The 19,248-nt window shown below is 43.2% G+C and overlaps 2 protein-coding genes across 2 annotated transcripts; both read right to left on the reverse strand.

The window, feature by feature from the left end:
• Positions 1–512: 512 nt before the first annotated feature.
• Positions 513–5,137, reverse strand: TMEM35A (transmembrane protein 35A). Its single transcript, XM_007063918.4, has 2 exons — positions 4,866–5,137; positions 513–1,780 (listed from the first exon to the last, which is right to left on the reverse strand). Exons 1-2 carry the CDS (start codon positions 4,983–4,985, stop codon positions 1,394–1,396), a joined length of 507 nt encoding a protein of 168 aa, XP_007063980.1. The 5' UTR covers positions 4,986–5,137; the 3' UTR covers positions 513–1,393.
• A 5,324-nt stretch (positions 5,138–10,461) lies between these two features.
• TRMT2B (tRNA methyltransferase 2 homolog B) lies at positions 10,462–18,072 on the reverse strand. The gene is given in 7 exon segments (XM_027826329.3): positions 10,462–10,665; positions 12,409–12,508; positions 13,349–13,468; positions 14,213–14,317; positions 14,483–14,694; positions 17,868–17,949; positions 17,952–18,072. Coding segments are annotated over 7 exon segments (867 nt in total). The 3' UTR covers positions 10,462–10,538.
• Between the last annotated feature and the right edge of the window lie 1,176 nt (positions 18,073–19,248).

Below are 19,248 nucleotides of genomic sequence, written 5' to 3' on the forward strand. Positions count from 1 at the left end.
ACAATGGGGTCATCCTTAACATATATGCAGCTGAATGCTGTCTAATGTGCTGAATACAATTTTTCAGGGGCTGAGATTGAAGGTTTCTGCAATATAGGTGGCACCTAGTCTATTTCTGCTATATCCTTAAAAAAGCGGCAAAGTGGGTGGCTAGACCTGACACAGTACTCCAGGTCAATATGTATCCTTGGTTTATATAACGATAATATTTTCAGTATTACTCTCTAGCTCATTCTTCGCATACCCTAGCAAGTTTGCCTTTCTGATTGAAAAAATCTCTGCTCAGTGTGGAGAGGCAATGACTGCTTCATCATAATGGTCAGTCCCTTTCTTAAATGGTTATAGTAAATTTAGAACACAATGATGTAGTTCAGATTGTTCTTTCCAATGTGCATTATTTAGCACTTTTCAGCACTACATTTTCCTTTCCATGATAGAAATGGTCATACTCAACCAGGAAGGGACTTTTGGGCAGATGTCATTCCAGAAAGACATTCAACTCTGCCAAGACATTTTCCTCCAAATTTCAAAAAGTTTATTTTCATGAATAATTTAAAAAAAAAAACAAAAACCCACAGATAACTACCAAGAAAAGCAACAAAATTTAAATGCATCTGCCAAATTTTCAGATATAACACAGAGAATCAGGCGCTTTGTGACAAGACTGGTCCCCTACTTGCTCAGTGACCTCCTGTGTGGATGTGAAAATGAGGATCCTGGGCACCCATAACAATAGCTGGCAATTCTGTAAAGTCTGGGTGAGCAGTTAGGAAAGGGTAGGTGAGCAGGTAGGAAAGGGTATTTATTTATTTTTGGAGGGAGACACTGACCACGGCTCCTCTTTTTGCCAGCAACAGGCACGTGGGTTTATTACTGGGCAAATACCAACCTTTGGACAGTTCTAATCCGTAATCCTTATTCTCCACTGAGAGAGATGAAAGGGATGCAACAATTGGCTCATGCGAAGCAGGAAAAATAGTTTCTCTGTCCAGTTCATTGCTCTAGTGTTACACCCTGTACAAAAGGGAAAACCCAGGCAGGTGAGGTATAAAGGGATCACCGATCTTTTTCCCCATAACCAGTCCACACAGAAGACTTGTCACAGAGGTGGTTCTGAGTAGGGGCTCCCTCCCATGAACACACACTCAACAAGGTACATTTTTCCCCCATGGACTAATTAAAAGACAATGTGTATGGATATGGTTAGGGAAGAGGGTAGTTCTACGGTGTTTGGGTTGCACAAGCCAACATGTGGTGATTGCCTGACAGACTGTTTCCTAAGCCCCGAATGCAACCTTTTAAACAAACAAACAAGAATAAAAAAACCTCTTTTTTTTTTTTTTTTTTTTGGAGAGAGCTGCCTGGAGGGTCCATGTCCCTCAAATGCATTCCTCTAAGACACCTTTACTTTGCCTTTCTCAGGAGCTGCCTCGTGGGCAAGTGGCTGCTCATCACCATTCACCAACAGGATCCTCTTCTCAGGTGGCTGCTCCTCAGGCTGGCGGGCGATCAGTAGGCGGCAAGTGAGCAGGATCCCGAAGACTAGGGCATGGGCATAGCGCTTGAGTGGGTCACCCACTAACTGGTGAAAAAAGAGCACAGCGAGCACGAGCAGCAGGAGGAAAAAGTTGGCCACGTCCTTGGGGCGTCCAGGCACTAGTGTCATGACAATGCCACATGCCACCTCCAGGGCACCAATGCTCTTGCGGAGAAGGATTGAGCTGACTCCCATCTTCTTCAATATGGGAAGGGCTCGGACGTAGCTTTTGTAGGCTCGTTTCTGGAATCAAACAATAACAGTACAGGTACAGCACTCATTAACAGAGAGCAGTAAAGGGTAGAGAAGGATAGACAGTATCTGCTATTTCATCCCACAGGATTGCACAATTTTTTATTGAGTCAACCTCATATATAAAACTGTACATAAAGATCACATCACTCATCACTGTTGTATAGCTAGATACCTCTAGGGTGGTATACAGCAGATGTTTGGCATCCCCACTAGGGAATCTGTTGGAACAATATTCCCCACTCACCCCAGCTCCCAATATCCACTTTCATGGTCTCTTCTTTTCTAACTGGAAAACATAATTCTTTGAGATGTGAATAAAAGGAAGTAACTGTCAGGCTAGGAACTGGCTAAGACACAGTGTAGTGGGCATACATTCTACATGTTCTTGGGAAATTAATTACTAAAATCTGAAGATGCTATTTATTGTTAAAATTAACAATGCAGAAAAGGGTTGTCAAAAAAAAAAAAAAATCCCTCTCCCAAACTGAAATGCCTTTTTTAATTAAAAGGAAGATCCTAAATAATGCACCTTAGTCTTTGCAGAGCCAAGGGACAGAAAATAAAAACAAGATGCATGGCAAATCTCGAAATGGCCTAGAAACTCCCAGGGTTCTAAATTTCACATACAGTAGAGACTTAGCTGAGGGCTGTACGTCAAAGGTAGGATTTGCTAGAGCAGGCTGTCTCTCTCCACATACCCTTTTATGATCTTTTCTTTCCTGTACAGAAAGCAGGCTGGCATTTGTCATCCTGGTTCTGAGGGTTATGCTGGATTTACAAACAGCCTTTTTAATAACAACCTTTTTCCCCCGCCCCAAATAGCCAAGGGGAGAAAAGTAGGTATTGGACAGAACAACTTAACTTACCTCCCCACAAATATTCAAGCTCTTTCATTCCAGCATCACCCAGTGAGAATTTTTTTCTCTTTGAGCACACTTTCAATTCTTCTGGGTTTTAAAGAGGCCCCTAGTTTACTAACAATGCCTAACACTATTTCACTTCCACTGGAGTGTACTGGTCACCACAGATATTCCTGACATACTGGATTCACACCCCATTTTAATATTTCTTAGGAGGAGAGAAATGGTAGACTTAGATATTCCAATCAGTTCTGATCAAATATGAGCTCAGCAAAGCTGACCGGTAAGAATCAGTGACTTAGCCAATTTCTCAGTACTCTCAATGTCATTATGGAAACATGGTCAGAACATCCAGTCAGATGCATTCAGACAGCTTTGCTTTTTCAGCTTTGTAAAGTTGACAAAGGACAGTTGGTGATATGTTTTACACACACACACACAGCATTCTTGTTGCTATAAAGAGGTTAGCATTTCTGTTCCAAGCCTACATTTTCAGGCTTTAAAAATATGCTTTGAAGCAAAGCTTCTTCCCAAAGCAGCAAACTTTGTAATCAGATGTGTAAAAAATATTGGTTTAAAAATGAAATTTGGCAGTAGTACTCCCTAATCACTAGATATTTTTAATACCGTAATAAACTGGTTCACGAGTATGTTCTTTGAATGGACTTAGAACTGCTCAGCTCAGTGTTAGGTCCTATGCTGTAAACAGTTAACAGAGGTTCTTCCCTTAGCTCAGGTGGCAGGGGCCTGTGCTTTTCGGAGCTGCAGAATTTGAGTTCTAACTCCATTGTCCCATATGGGATTCAGCATAACAAAAACCATGAAGTTCTACTGGGCCACAGCTATATTACAATACAATATAGTACAGGTGATGGGGATCATGTCTAATCTGCGTGCCTCAATTTCCTGATTTGTAAAAGGGGGATAATAATTTTAACCTACCCACACAGGGCTGTTGTGAGGCCTAATTCACTAATGTTTACAAAGCAGAGAGGAGCAAAGGATTATAATCATAGTGATCAAGGATTCTGTAGTGTGTTTAAATTCAAAATCTTGTTTTTAAAACTTATTTATTTACATTATCATAGCTTGGGAGCTGTGGCTTCTGGATATTCTCTCCTTCCTTTCACCCTGCCCCACAAGTCACCTCTTCACACCCTCCCCCTACTGGGAAACCCATTCTGTGGGCACCAGCAAGGCCACGGAGACCCAGATGTTGTTCGGGAGGAAGGGGAAGGCAGCTGAGCAGGTGCACTGAAGAGAGAGAACAGAATGTGCTGGAAACTTCCACCATTGTTTCCCAGTGATCCAAAGAACCTCAGCTTGCAACACCTTCCAGCCATGTTAGTAAATAAGAGACAACGAAACACATAAAACCACAGAAGAAGGAATTAAGCACAACTGCTTTGTCAGCCTGCACCTCGCGGCGGGTCAATTTCTGCAGCGGGTTCGGCCCTGGGCAGAAAGAGTGAAGGAAACTCACTGACTGACAGACAGACAAATGCGTATGCTGATCGCTGCTCTCCTTCCAGCCCTCCCCAGTGTTACAGAGAGGCAGGCAGGCTCACTGCTTGGTGCTGAGGAGAATGATAATATCTAGTCCTTTTCTAGCACCTTCTGACTCAGGATCTCAAAGTGCTTTACAGTGGTTAATTAGTCCTCACAACCCCTGCGAGGTAGGGTCATTCGGTGTCACCACCCCCATTTTGAGGCACAGACAGTTTAAGGACCTTTGAGTATCTGGTTTCCAAAGCAGGCACATTCCCCTTCTCCACCCCAGGTCCTTTTCTTGTCAGGGGAATGGAAATACCCCCTAGTGTGACTGACTGGTCCTGGTCTCCCCCTCTTTCTATAGGGACACCAGACTGGCTTGGGGTTTCACCCTCCTTGCACTGTCCTCCCTCTTTCTATTCATCGGAGATCACCTGCAAAATCAGCTCAAACAGAACCAGACCAAGGCCTGTCGGCAGGATTTGATTCTCAGCAGCTGGGTTTTATCTGTTTCTTTGTTTAGCACCAAATAAGGAGGAGAATGAGCTTCCCGCTGCCCTCTCCCCCCGGCCCCAGAATTCCAGGCTCCACAGCATTGCTGGCTGTGTATCCTCCAGCAGACGTTCCTTCTGCATGGCTGCTCCTGTTGCAAGGTTGTGGGGAAGAGAACATGCAGCCGCTAGCAGTAGGTCTCCCATCCCTGCCACTGCTGCTGTACTCACCATCTCGTTGTAGGCATCTTTGCTGAGCCTTGGGGTTAATTTGATCGTCCCCATAAAGACAAAGAAAAGCCCCAGAGCCACCGAGAGAGCCACAATGGTTACAGTTCTGGGAGATGCCATTCGGCCAGTGAGAGGACGTCCTAACTAGGCCTCTTGCTCGCTGTCCGTGCAGGAGGTGGTCAGCCACCATGGAAGGAGATCAGGAGCAAAGCTGCAGAGGCAGTGAGAATGACAGACACTGAGAGAGAGATTCTACCTCTTCCAGTCAGCAACCTCTGGGTCCTAATGCCCCACCAGTCATACTACCTGTTAGTTGCATTGTGCTACCACTTGCCTTATAACAAAATAAATAATAGTAAATAAATATGATTTATGGCAGGGTTACATTTATGTAGCACCTTGTCTCTCCAAAGATCCAAAAGTACTTTATAAATCACCCTCCTCTGGGGAAAAAAAACAACGAGGAGTCTGGTGGCACCTTGAAGACTAACGGATTTATTTGGGCATAAGCTTTCATGGGTAAAAAACCCACTTCTTCAGATGCATGGAGTGAAAATTACAGATATAGGCATAAATATATATTGGCACATGAAGAGAAGGGAGTTACCTTACAAGTGGAGAACCAATGTTGAAGGCCATTTTAATCAGGGTGGAGATAGTCCACTCCCAATAATTGATGAGGAGGTGTCAATACCAAGAGAGGGGAAATTGCTTTTGTAGTGAGTCAGCCACTCCCAGTCCCTATTCAAGCCCAAATTGAGGGTGAATTGTAGCTCAGCAGTTTCTCTTTGAAGTCTGTTTTTGAAGTCTGAGGTTGAGAGAGGCAGCCAGGTGCATAGCACAGTGCATCCCATTGGGAGGGTGAGGCTATTTTGGCTAACAGCAGTGGAGCAATCCCCTATCCTTAGGAAAGGCGCTCTATGATTGTTAATGCTCAGGCAGAGCAGTCTGCACTTCAGTTTGCAAGGGCTCATTCAAATGTTACAAACAGAAAATTGCGTGATGCTCAATTTATCTACATCAGAAGGATAAAAGATGGAGTCATCCCTGCTGGAATTTGAGTCTGTGGCGGGTTCCAGTGGAGTCTGGTGTTTAAAAGCTGAAACTCAGCCCACTAACTCATACCCTCAGCTCAGAGACAAGATATATAGCTCTTTGCTCCATATGTTTAATCCAAGGGCTCAATACACAGATGAAGTGTCTCTCTAAATCCTTTACCCATTGATTTAAATTCATCATCTCTTCTCCAATTTCTGGGTCCTGAACCATATGCTCAGGATGCTGACCTTCCCTCTGGCACCCACTCCAAGTGTAGGAACCTGCTGTCCAGCTGTCTAGCCCTTTTGGGCTTCCTGTTCCCTTGGGGGATCATCTGTGTTCTGGCAGATAGGGTCCTCCATTCTCTTGCCTACCCTGCCCTGCAGCAGCCTTTCTCATCTTAATCTGCTGCAAGATGGCTCCCTCCCCCCAAGTACCCATTTATAGACTTCTGCTGGGGTCACTTGCTTCTTTTGTTCCACCTTGTGATAATTTTCCGTTACTCCCAAATCCCCTTCCTTTCAGACAAGAGGAGAAGTGTCTTCTCCCAGGTAGAGCAAACCAATTGTCCTAAAGTGTTTTTTACTCTGAATAGATGATAGTTGAGTGCTCATCATTCACCATTGTCTGTGGCTTGGCAGCGACATGACCCAACCCTTCTAACTCGTGGTAGATTCCCGTAGATATAGGCTTTCCATGACAGAGTAAATTCACAATATGATTTCATACAATCATCCAAAACTCAGAAGTGGTACAGACAGAACCCCAATTCATCATAGGGCTACCCTGTATCAGTGGGCTAGCGGAAAACAAAAAAATTAGGCCCACTGCCTAAGAAAGGTGTCAGACACTGCATCTGTAATAATTGGCCTGGCCCCTCTTCTGAATGGGCCCCAACCTGTTGTAAAGAGACCCAACTCCTGGGCCCACTTGCTCCAAAGCCTGCTGCCTCTGGGTAGTGAGTGGTCACTGTTCCTTGTTCTTGGTCTCTTAGACACACTCCGAGGTGTAGACCCTGTGTCTGACACCCTTCTTAGGCAGTGGAAACCTGTAGTTCCTCTGCCTAAACCGGTGGTTCTCAAACTTTTGTACTGGTGACCCCTTTCACATAGCAAGCCTCTGACTGCGACCCCCCCTTATAAATTAAAAACACTTTTTTATATATTTAACACCATTATAAATGCTGGAGGCAAAGCAGGGTTTGGCGTGGAAACACAGCTCGTGACCCCCCATATAATAACCCTGTGAGCCCCTAAGGGGTCCCGACCCCCCAGTTTGAGAACCCCTGGCCTAAACCATGGAACCACTGCCACAGCTTTCCCAAGCCCCAGTGGCTTAGACACGTTTTTCCACAGAATACACCTGGCCGTGGGAGCTTTGGTTTCCTAGTTACCCCTTTAGAGATAATGTGGCAGTACAGTAAGGAACACAGACTTAGCAAAGGAATTTCTTGTCCACAGACACTTTACTCTTAAACAACCCTAGAGAGATACATATCTATGGAAAACAACAAAATCCTGAATTCAGTTCCTCTGGTCTGATCTCATCCCTCCTGTGAGTCATGGGTCTGGTCCAAGTCCTTAGGCCAGGCAGCCCTTCCTGCCTTCTAGACCTGGGCTCTTTGCATGTCACAGTGGCTCTAAAACAGTGTCTGTTCCTCTTTTACCCATATGCTAACTATGGGGAAGTTCTGGGTTGTAGTCCCCTTTGGAGGCCCCTCCCTGTCCACATCAGCTCTGTATAGAGAGTCATTTAAAAGTAAATAGCCCAACAGGTAGAAAACCATTGTTCAAGCCATTCAACACCAAGGGCTCTGCCATAATTTCTCGGACATAGTGTTTCCACAGGGTATCAAGCCCCTGCTACAAAATGGATTCTGTAATCCACAGAGGTGGTTGCAATACATCAAAGGTCATACTCCAAAATGAAAATTACAAACAAAGTAGAGCCCCTGAAACAAGATGGGATTCACAATTTGACAAACTGATGTCCCCAATCTGTGACAACATCATCCTTTGAAGAACTGGGCAGAGCTGTTAATCAGCAAAGTATAAGGGTAAATGGAGTGATACAGAATGTTAAAGAGTGTGGATTGCAGTACAAATACGAGAAAGGCCAGATTTCTGAATGGGACAGTGCAGACTACTTTACAGTGAATGCAATAAGAAAATGGCAGTTTGCTGCTGGCATCTTGCAGGGACAATTCATATTGCAGGGATCAGCAATATACAGGAGAGGAAGTATATGTGGAGGGGAGATACTCTGAAATCTGTTTTCTCCTCATTTTCTCCCCATACAAATAGCCATTTCCAAACAGACTGATGGTCCAGCTAGTGGGGTAGCCTGTCTTCAACAGTGGTCAGTGATAGATTTTGCACTTTGTAGTTGGGGTTTATATGAGAAATGTCTTCCTGACCCTAACAGGTGATCAGATTCTGCCATGAAGCATGAGGATTAATAGTCCCTGCAATTTTATCCTACTTAATGTCACCATAGATTTCTTTCATTTTAATTATCTAATTGGTTCAATGTAGGGCTGTCAAGCAATTAAAAAAATTAATCACACGATTAAAAAAGTTAATCACATGATTAATCGCACTGTTAAACAATAATAGAATACTATTTAAATCAATATTTTGGATGTTTTCTACATTTTCAAATATATTGATTTCAATTACAACACAGAATACAAAGTGTACAGCGCTCACTTTATATTTATTTTTGATTACAAATATTTGCATTGTAAAAAACAAAAGAAATAGTATTTTTCAATTCACCTACTACAAGTACTGTGGTGCAATCTTTTTATCATGAAAGTTGAACTTACAAATGTAGAATTATGTACAATAAAAACTGCATTCAAAAATAAAACAATGGAAAACTTTAGAGCCTACAAGTCCTTGTTCAGCCAATCTGCTCAGACAAATAAGTTTGTTTACATTTGCAGAAGATAATGCTGCCTGCTTCTTGTTTACAACGTCACTTGAAAGTGAGAACAGTCGTTCTCATGGCACTGTTGTAGCCGGTGTCGCAAGATGTGCTAAAGATTTTTATGTTGCTTGATGCTTCAACCACTATTTCAGAAGTCATACGCTTAATGACGGGTTCTGTTCGATAACGATTCAAAGCAGTGCGGACCGACGCATGTTCATTTTCATCATCTGAATCAAATGCCACCAGCAGAAAGTTGATTTTCTTTTTTGGTGGTTTGGGTTCTGTAGTTTCTGCATCAGACTGTTGCTCTTTTAAGACCTCTGAAAGCATGCTCCATACCTCATCCCTCTCAGATTTTGGAAGACACTTCAGATTCTTAAATTTTGGTTCGAGTGCAGTAGCTGTCGTTAGAAATTTCACATTGGTATCTTCTTTGCATTTTGTCAAATTTGCTGTGAAAGTGTTCTTAAAACGAACAACATGTACTGGGTCATCATTCAAGACTGCTATAACATGAAATATATTGCAGAATGCGGGTAAAACAGGGCAGTAGATATACAATTCTCCCCCAAGGAGTTCAGTCACTGATTTGATTAACACATTATTTTTTTAACAAGCGTCATCAGCATGGAAGCATGTCCTCTGGAATGATGGCCAAAGCATGAAGAGACATATGAATCTTTAGTGCATCTGGCACGTAAATATCTTGCAACGCCAGCTACAACAGTGGCATGCAAACGCCTGTTCTCACTTTCAGGTGACATCGTAATTAAAAAGTGGGCAGCATTATCTCCTGTAAATGTAAAAACCTTGTTTCTCTTAGCGATAGACTGAACAAGTAGTAGGACTGAGTGGACTTGTAGGCTCTAAAGTTTTACATTGTTTTGTTTGAGTGCAGTTATGTAACAAAAAAATCCTACATTTGAAAGTTGCACTTTCATGATAAAGAGATTGCTCTAAAGTACTTATATGAGGTGAATTGAAAAATACAATTTCTTTTATTTATCATTTTTACAGTGCAAATATTTGTAATAAAAATAATATAAAATGAGCACTGCACACTTTGTATTCTGTGTTGTAATTAAAATCGATATATTTGAAAATGAAGAAAAACATCCAAAAATATTTAGTAAATTTCCATTGGTATTCTATTGTTTAACAGTGCAATTAATCACAATCAATTTTTTAATCGCGATTAATATTTTTTTAATCATGTGTGTTAACTGCGATTAATCAACAGCTCTAGTTTAATGATATCTAAATAACATGGCAATAGTACTAAAAGTACAAAGGATTTGACTTGTATTTAGTATATTTAAAGCAGTTTCACCAAATCCTACCCATGAAAACCCAGAACAGCAGAGAAGGGGTCAAGAGGTGTCTAAGCCATTTTGATCGCCTGGCAAAGGGGATAGGGATTGAGTGGGAAAGAGAAACTACAAAAGAAAGAAAGAGGATCTTTTCACACAGAAAATCTCAGTACACACTGGCTTCATACTTCATAGGATATGCAAGGGACAGCACAGCGAGGCAGGCTGAGAATTCCCAAAAGAGTTTTAATTTACAACTTTCAAAAGAATAAATTAAATCAGAGCCATGACCATTCCAGCTTTCTGAACATTTGTAGTTCTTCCTCACCCTCAACTTTTAAAAGGTATGAAGTCCTGTTTTGTAGGAAAACACATAAACCAGGACGGCCCCTCAGCGGGTGAAGAGGATCACCAGCTCACAGTGCATTGTTTGGGGAAACATGTCAACTGGGACAGCCAATAGAGGGGCAGATGGCTCTCTCACAAGCTTCTTCCCAGGGTCTGGTGGGCAGCAAAACCTATAAAAAAAGAAGGAGCAAAAGGCATCAGTTTCCCCATTAATCCAGAGCCAGAGGAATGTTGTCTGTGTTTCTAAAATCCTTCCCCTCTCCATTTCCTTTTCTTTAGTAATAGCTGACCCATGAAGAATCAGAAGATATATTAAAGATACTTATTATTTGGGAAAGAAAAACCACTCAGACTGACACTGACACTGGGTTGAGGTCTGGAACCTGCTCTCTTCAGCCCCGGACTGTCATAAATATAAGGGGAAGGGTAACCACCTTTCTGAATACAGTGCTATAAAATCCCTCCTGGCTAGAGACAAAACCCTTTCACCTGTAAAGGGTTAAGAAGCTAAGGTTACCTAGCTGGCACTTGACCCAAAATGACCAATGAGAGAACAAGATACTTTCAAATCTGGAGGCGGGGGAACAAAGGGTCTGTCTGTCTGTGTGATGCTTTTGCCGGGAACAGATCAGGAATGCAGCCTTACAACTCCTGTTAGTAAGTAATCTAGCTAGAAATGCATTAGATTTCCTTTTGTTTAATGGCTGGTAAAATAAGCTGTGCTGAATGGAATGTATATTCCTGATTTTATGTCTTTTTGTAACTTACGGTTTTGCCTAGAGGGATTCTTGATGTTTTGAATCTGATTACCCTGTAAGGTGTTTACCATCCTGATTTTACAGAGGTGATTCTTTTACCATTTTTTTAATTAAAATTCTTCTCTTAAGAACCTGATTGATTTTTCATTGTTCTTAAGATCCAAGGGTTTGGGTCTGTGTTCACCTGTACGAATTGGTGAGGATTCTTATCAAGCCCTCCCCACGAAAGGGGGTGTAGGGCTTGGGGGGATATTTTGGAGGAAGACATCTCCAAGTGTGCTCTTTCCCTGTTCGTTGTTTAACACACTTGGTGGTGGCAGCATATGGTTCAAGGACAAGGCAAAGTCTGTACCTTGGGAAGTTTTAACCTAAGCTGGTAAAAATAAGCTTGGGGATCTTTCATGCAGGTCCCCACATCTGTACCTTAGAGTTCAGAGTGGGGAAGGAACCTTGACATGGACCAACTCCAATAAAGCATGGCTAATCTGAATGATCAGGGACAAATTTAAGATTTGATTTCGCACAAAACGCCAGAGCTAGGAAAGGCTTTATACCGTTAGAAAATAATCCTAGGTTTTGCATTATCTAACCATCTTCATTGTTCTTCTGCAGACCTTTCATTGCCTGCTATATGGCCCTGACACCGCAAAATACTTAGCCATGTGATTAACTATAAGCATGTGAATGGTCCCATTGACTTAATTTGCCAGATGGGAACCTATTTTCTTTACGGTGAATATATTGGATACAGTAACCCAGATGAAGAAATGCTGCTTGTTTGATTCAGTGCCATTAGAATAAGTTTTGCATTATTTTCTATCCATCTATGAATGCATTTAAGCATCTCACTTGCTTTTCCCCCCTCCCCTCTTTTTGAACAGCAGTTCCCCACTGAACCCACATCCTCACTGAACTCTTTACAGTGACCCGGAAGTCTTTTATCACAATGTGCAACTTGTGAATAGACACACCAGTAGGCACACAGGTGTAGTAACTGCTGGGCGGGCAGGGCTGAGCCTTACAAGGCCAACCCCAATAAGGTTCAGACCAAATGAAAACCTCCCCAAGCAATTTGTTGTGCTCTTTTCCTCTGGGCATGGCACGTCTCCCTCATAACAGTAGAGACAAAACCAAAAAAAAAGGGCTCCTTCTCACTCAAGGAAGTTCCTCATGGCTTCTCTTTCAGGCTTGCAGGAAACATAGATCAACGTACGGATGGCCTCGCAGTTTTGAATGGCCTGCACCACACGATAATCTGAGAGCAGAAAAACATCAGACATTTACATAGAAAAACACCCCCAGAATAGAGATTTTCCTAAGGACTGGTCAACATTTTCCTTTTAGGCCAGCATCACAGAACTACATTTGGATGACCAAAACCAATCACCCTTAACAGAGTGAAAACAGAAAGGCAGCAGGGGGAACCGACAGTGCTCAGGCGCAAGGGAGTTCACATTGTTAGGGTCCAAAGTGGCAGGTTAGTGTCACCATTGCAAGGCAGACCACACTAATAGGATGCAAGCTTGTTCAGGCAGAGCACTGAAGTGAGGGAGCTTGTCTCATCTTCCCAAGGAATGAAGGATGGCAGATGAACTTACTCACCAAATTGATGAGAAGCATGCACAAACTCCCATATCAAGACGGATTTAAAAGATTGCAACTGTTTAAAGAGGAAAACTGGTAAAGGCATAGAAAAATAATGAATGGTATAGAGAAGGTAGATAGGGCAGTGCTACTCAACCTCTCTCAAAACTAGAGCAAGAGGGACATTCGATGAAATTGAAAGGCATCATATTTTAATCCAATTAAAGGAAATACTCTTTCATACAATGCATGGTTAGCCTGTAGAACTCATTGCCACAATTCATAATTGAGGACAAGGTTATTCTGTAAGTGCCTACTGCAGAGTTTCTTGCACTTTCCTCTGAAGGACCTGCTGTTGGCCATTTTGATGCCAGCATGCTGAACTAAATGGGCTATGACAATATGACACTTCCTATGTTTCTATTTAAAGTTTTTTTTCTTTTCTGTATTTGTTCCTTCAAAACAAGAGAGATATTGTCAGGTCTCAAAAAGAAAGAATATGTTCTCTTACAGAGTCCAGCCCGGGATGGGTTCACCACTGCAACAAGGAGTTGGTCATCCTCTCGCAACATCAGGAACTGCAGCAACACCGTCTCCGCCTTCCCACTGTGAAACTCACAGTTTGAGACCCCTGTGCAGAAAAATCATTCACCCAAACGCTCCCTGCAGGCACAGAATCAACCCCACTGGAAGATGAAGAGAGAGGACCCCTCAGGCACAGCAAACCTCAGGGTCTCTCATCCCAAGAGGGTGTCTCCCTGAGAAATGCATACCTGGCATAGGGATGCTTTCCATGTCAACAAAGAACATCTTAGGGATTCTCCCTACCTGCACCCTCCTGGATCATCTCCTTCCCTTGTCACTTTCCCCCAGTTTTCCTCTAAAGGAACATAAAGTCAACATTGCTGACTTTCCATGTGGGGAGCCACAAGTTCTTGTCCCTACCCCCCGTCATCTAGACTCAAAGCCCTGAGGTGTGTGTGGAACCCAAGATGGCATGCTCGTCTGGGGGTGTGGGTCAGAGCACATGTTAATCTTTGCCCATTTTGCAATGTGGAGGTAGAAAAGGCACAAGGACCTGACATCAAGTCTAGATAGTCCTCCACTGCCATTCCCACAGCCATTCTCTCATCTCCCTCCATTCTCTTTAGCCACCAAGACCATTTCATGCCCCTTTCACGTCACAGAGTTAATAGAAACGGGGGGGGGGAGGAGCATTGTTGTGAAGTAGGAAAGGGAGGAGTGAGGTGGTTATAGCACAAAGCTTCTCCCCTTTACTGGAACATCTGCAGGCCACCTTGGGACTATTAGGAGCCCTCCACTTAGGAGATACTTTGTATTTTGCAGCAGTAGATTTTAAACTCCTTCCTCACGCCATTGAATGTTGCATTCCATTTGGCATCCTCTACAGCCTGCTCCACCACCTCGACACCAACAACCTTAGGTGCTTGGCAAGCCAGAGAGAGACCAAAGGCACCTGGAAAACAAGAGAGAGAGAAAGAAATTCAAGGTTTTAAGATGAAGAAATAGGGAGCAAGACAGTGGTTAAATTCTGGAGAGACCACATCCTTCACACCCAGAATAAAATCATGACCTTGTCAAACACAGACTTGTGTCGACCCCACTGCATTGTCAGTTCTCACAGTTCCACAGCAGACATCAAGAAGGACAGTGTTCTTATCAGCCCAGCTTAACTTCCCAACTGTCTGGTACAGAACTTCTGCCCCAGCTGTGTTGATTTGGAAAAAGGCATCTGGAGAGATGCGAAACGTCAAGCCCAGGACTTCCTCAAAGATGTATCGTTCTCCATAGAGGAGCTGATAGAGGGATTACTGGTGGGAACTTCCAGTCATGATGCTTGAAGGGGATATAACAAGAGAATCCATTAGAGAACAGGATTTTTAACAAAGAGCCAGTTTATTTAACGTCCTTTTAGTATGGTGTTAAAACACAGGGAGAACATTCCCCCGTACCCCACATCCATTGATCTAGACCAGATCTCGATCTAGAGCAATTCTCTAACTGATTTCTTCTCTAATCTAAAGCACCACCTTTGAGTTATTATTTTCTGTGAACACTTTAGTAAGTTGAAGTGATCATTTACAAAACTTCTGTCACTTTCAAAATCTGGAATTAATGGTTGTGGTCCAAACAGAAGACTGGGAGGGAGACCTTCTATTTGTAATCTTTGGAAAGTCACTCCAGCTTTGTTCTTTAGTTTCCCAATCTGTAAAACAGAGGTAAAAATATTTATTTACCTGCCTCATAGGAGTTTTGCAAGGCATAATTTATTAATGTTTCCAGAGTACTTTGAAATAATCAAATGAAGACATAGCCATCCTAAAATGGTGTCTGTAGAAGGGCTGCCCAAACAAATATCACTATTATTTGTCAGTCTCTGAAAGAATTGTCCTGATGGGAGCGTAGTTGGATTGCAGGTTTGAGGATATGGGTAAGAAATAGGGGGTAGCAGTGAAATTTCATTTTCAGTATTCCTGTTGCCTCTCCCTCCACTTTCTGACATGATGCAAGTTTTATCAGGTGAGTGCAGGGGGGATCCCTTTCCCCAAGCCCCCTCTCCCGAACGACACAGCCGGGGCCAGGACGAGAGAAGCAAAGCGGGTTGCTCCCGGCCCCCTGCTAATCCCCTGGGCCACTTTGAGACTGCGGGGCCCCCAAAAGTGCCCCCCCACAGCTCCTGCCTCCCAGACCCTGGTGGGTAGGGAGCCCCTGACCGCCCCCAAGACCCTCTGCCCCTTATCCAACCCCTCGGCCCCAGCCCGGCACCCTTAACACCCTGCTCAGAGGTTCTGTCGGTCGCAACATGATGCTCCAGGGAAGTCTTGGCAGGACGAACCCAAAGTTTCATGGTATGGCACCTGTTTATATAGTGATTTTTCTTCATTGGGACAAATGAGTTTTGCACCATCATGCTGTAATCAATTATCGTTTGACGCGTGGTTGTTTTCTTAAATTGTTTTTCTCATTTTTTATTTTGTTCTTTCATTAGTCTCTCAGGGAGTTACCTGATGCTGGTTTTGATCACAGCTATTTTGTCCCCATTGATAGGTGCCTGTCTTATTTTTAGAGTCGTCAATCTGCCCTCCTCTGACATTTAAATAGGGGCGTGTTGCAATCTCCTGGCATGTTTACGTCCGTCCTCTATTTCTCCCTAGGATATCTGGTCCAGCGATGGCCTTCATACTTATCTTCTAACACAGACATTCCTCATTCACACACAAAACAGGACTGATTTACACAGAGCATTTGAACAGAAACATCAAATTGCAATGCAAGAGAAAACAATCATTGCATTCATAGAATCATAGATGATTAGGGTTTGAAGAGACCTCAGGAGGTCATCTAGTCCTGCTCTTTTACTTATTTTAGAATGCTAAACCTACAACAAAGTGGTGACCCTAAAAGGTCTGTTACGGCCTTGAAATCAGCTTCAGACACAAAATTCTGGCTGATGCATCTCTACCAATGGCACACCAGGCCATTCCTTTCTGCTCTCAGAAAGGGTGGCTGGCAGGATATGGTCAAATTATACATCAATACATTTAATACATGCTACATTATTATTCTTCATAATTATGCAAAATACAAACAAATTCCTACTACTACACAGTCAGGGGAGAGAGAAAGAGTAAAGAGATCATGTTGCCTTCTTAACACTCCTTATTTTGAAAACCCTCCATGGGCTTCCTCCAGCCTACCTCACAGACCTCGTCTCACTGCACTAATTGCTCTGTCCACTCTGACAATGGTCTCACTTTGTCACATCCCCCAATCTTACCCTTATTAATCAGATTTTGTCATTTGAGATATCCATCCTGTATCTTCCACCAGATCATCTTTCCATCTATTGTCACCTCTCTTCGGCAAACATCTTAACAGTGTTGTCCGTTGCACTGCTATACATATTGGAAGGGAAAATGTGAACTGCTCATACACATTGATTAACCACCTAGGCAACAGAATTCTACATGTTACTGGACAGCTCATAATTAATCTGTGAAACTCTCTGCCACATGGTATTACTGAGGCAGAGCAATTAAGAGGACCCATGAAAAAGGATTACATTAAAAATAAGGATAAGAATGAAAAAAGTATATAAACCAACGTATTTCAAGATATACACCAACCACTTGCTCTCTGGGTTTAGCATGACCTTACTCTACAGACAGGTATACCATAATTTTCTCTTATTAGGCTTCTTACACCTGTGTCTGAAACTTCTGGTATTGACCTCTGTCAGAGACAGGCTGGCAAATTAGATGGACTTCTGGTCTTACCCAGCATGGCAAGTCTTATGTACCTATGATGTTGTTTCCCCCTTACCTGTGCCTCTTAATTTCTCTCTTGTTCTGTTATTATTTCTCAAATTGCGCTCTAGGGAAACCATCTCAATGTTTCTTTATCCTGCCCCAAGAGGGTTAGGAGAAGGGAGAGCTGAGCACAGCTGACATCAGGCAAGTACTTGCTGTGTGAGCTGCTCTAGGGTTGGCATGCAGCCATCTTATCAGGTGATGAAGCCAGTGCTTCAAGCTGTCAACAGAGTAGGCAGAAGCATAGCTGGATTACACTGGAAGGGCTAATTGCACTTGGTGCAGTTGCTGCACCAGAGTTTGCTGTCTACACTAGCACTTCAGCAGTGCAGAGTCACATGTTGAAATGTAGCAGCAGTGTGCTATCCCTCTGAAGGTGTGAACATTTGCATCACTGGGAGTAACTGTGTGTGGTGTGTTAAATGCAAAATGGTTGTGCTGGGGACTTGCCAGTGTAGCTGAAGTTACAACTTTCCTTTTTGTGTAGACAAGGTCTTTGTTAAACTTTGCTACTTTGGTTGTGTAGATGAACCCTAGACACTGATCTGTGCACACTTGAACTCTTCCCACTCCAGAGAGTGAGTGGTTAGTTCTTATTGTTGTAATTTGGTTCCCGTACAGTTATGAACACCTGATCTGCAGTCAGAAATGGTGCAGATTCCTTGGGCTCGCACAGCATATGCTGCATAAGTTCTATACCTCTCTTTCCAGGAGGACTCCAGGCCTGGCAAGCTGCAGCCCTGTCTAGGCTTTTTCTCCTTCATCCACCTTTTCCTCGTCCTTTGTTCCTCCCAGCCACCTGTCTGCAGTGCTCATCTGGTGCAGTGCTCAAAGACGCCTGTTTCAGACTCAGCGGCCAGCAAGTGCGCAGGTGTATCAGTCTCAGTGAGCAGGAGAGAGCCATCCCAGAGCTGAAACCCTGGAACCAACACCACACAGTGACTCCATTATTAATATTCCAGATAGTGGGGAATTCTATAGCAACACAAACTATACAACAATGACATGAAACAGACAAAAGCTGGGAGAAGCGTTGCTTTGGCCACCACCTTGTGTTTTACCCACTGTGCTGTATCTAGATATATTACGGTACTCAGTGAAATTAAAAGGCAGCAAGTTTAAAACCAATCAAAGGAATTAAAAAAATACAAGGCATAATTAGCCTGGGGAACTCATTACCATAAGATATTATTCAGGCTAATAACTTAGAAGGACTAAACATTTATAGAAATAATAAACATATCGAAAGTTACAAAAAAGCAATGAAAAGAAGACACCAGTTCAGCCTGCCATATCTGAATTGCCCTAACAAACATAGAGAGTTGTGACACCCCTCCTCGAGACGGCGCAGCATCTCAAGGGGCAGGGAGAGCTGCAAGTGAAGCCCTGAAGCTTGAGCTGCTAGACTTACGTGCCAAATGTCTCTATTTAAGATGGAGAAAGACTCCCCTGCCCCGCCCCACACACAATATTTTTCACCCAGTCCCCTATGGAGTGTCTCCAATGAGTGGCAGTGTCCAAAGGTGCAGCCCTATATGTCTCTCCAGATTTCTCTCTCCATTTAATATCTTCCAAATGCTGACGGGTCTACAGGGAGGCAGCACTGAGGAGATTAGGGCAAGGGGAACCAGTGCCACAGAGACCCAGAGACAAAATACTGGGAGAGAAGAGACTGGAAGTGGGCACCGAGAAGAGAAGGAAACGTCCTCCCCTCCTGACTCCCTCTCTTGGGGTTTAGCGGTATTTGCAAAGCTGAAAATGTGTGTACATTTTACACACTGTGCTTAGTTAAAGGAGCACCATCAAGGATTAAAGCCCCTCATCCTCAGCCCTTACCTTTGTTGCCAACACCCCAGCAAACCGCTTCCAAATCGAATTAGCCTCTAGTGTTAGGTTTCAGAGTAACAGCCGTGTTAGTCTGTATTCGCAAAAAGAAAAGGAGTACTTGTGGCACCTTAGAGACTAACCAATTTATTTGAGCATAAGCTTTCGTGAGCTACAGCTCACTTCATTGGATGCATACTGTGGAAACTGCAGAAGACATTATATACACACAGAGACCATGAAACAATAGGAGGAG

The sequence above is a fragment of the Chelonia mydas genome, chromosome 9, assembly GCF_015237465.2.
Source record: "Chelonia mydas isolate rCheMyd1 chromosome 9, rCheMyd1.pri.v2, whole genome shotgun sequence".
Lineage (NCBI taxonomy): Eukaryota > Metazoa > Chordata > Testudines > Cheloniidae > Chelonia > Chelonia mydas.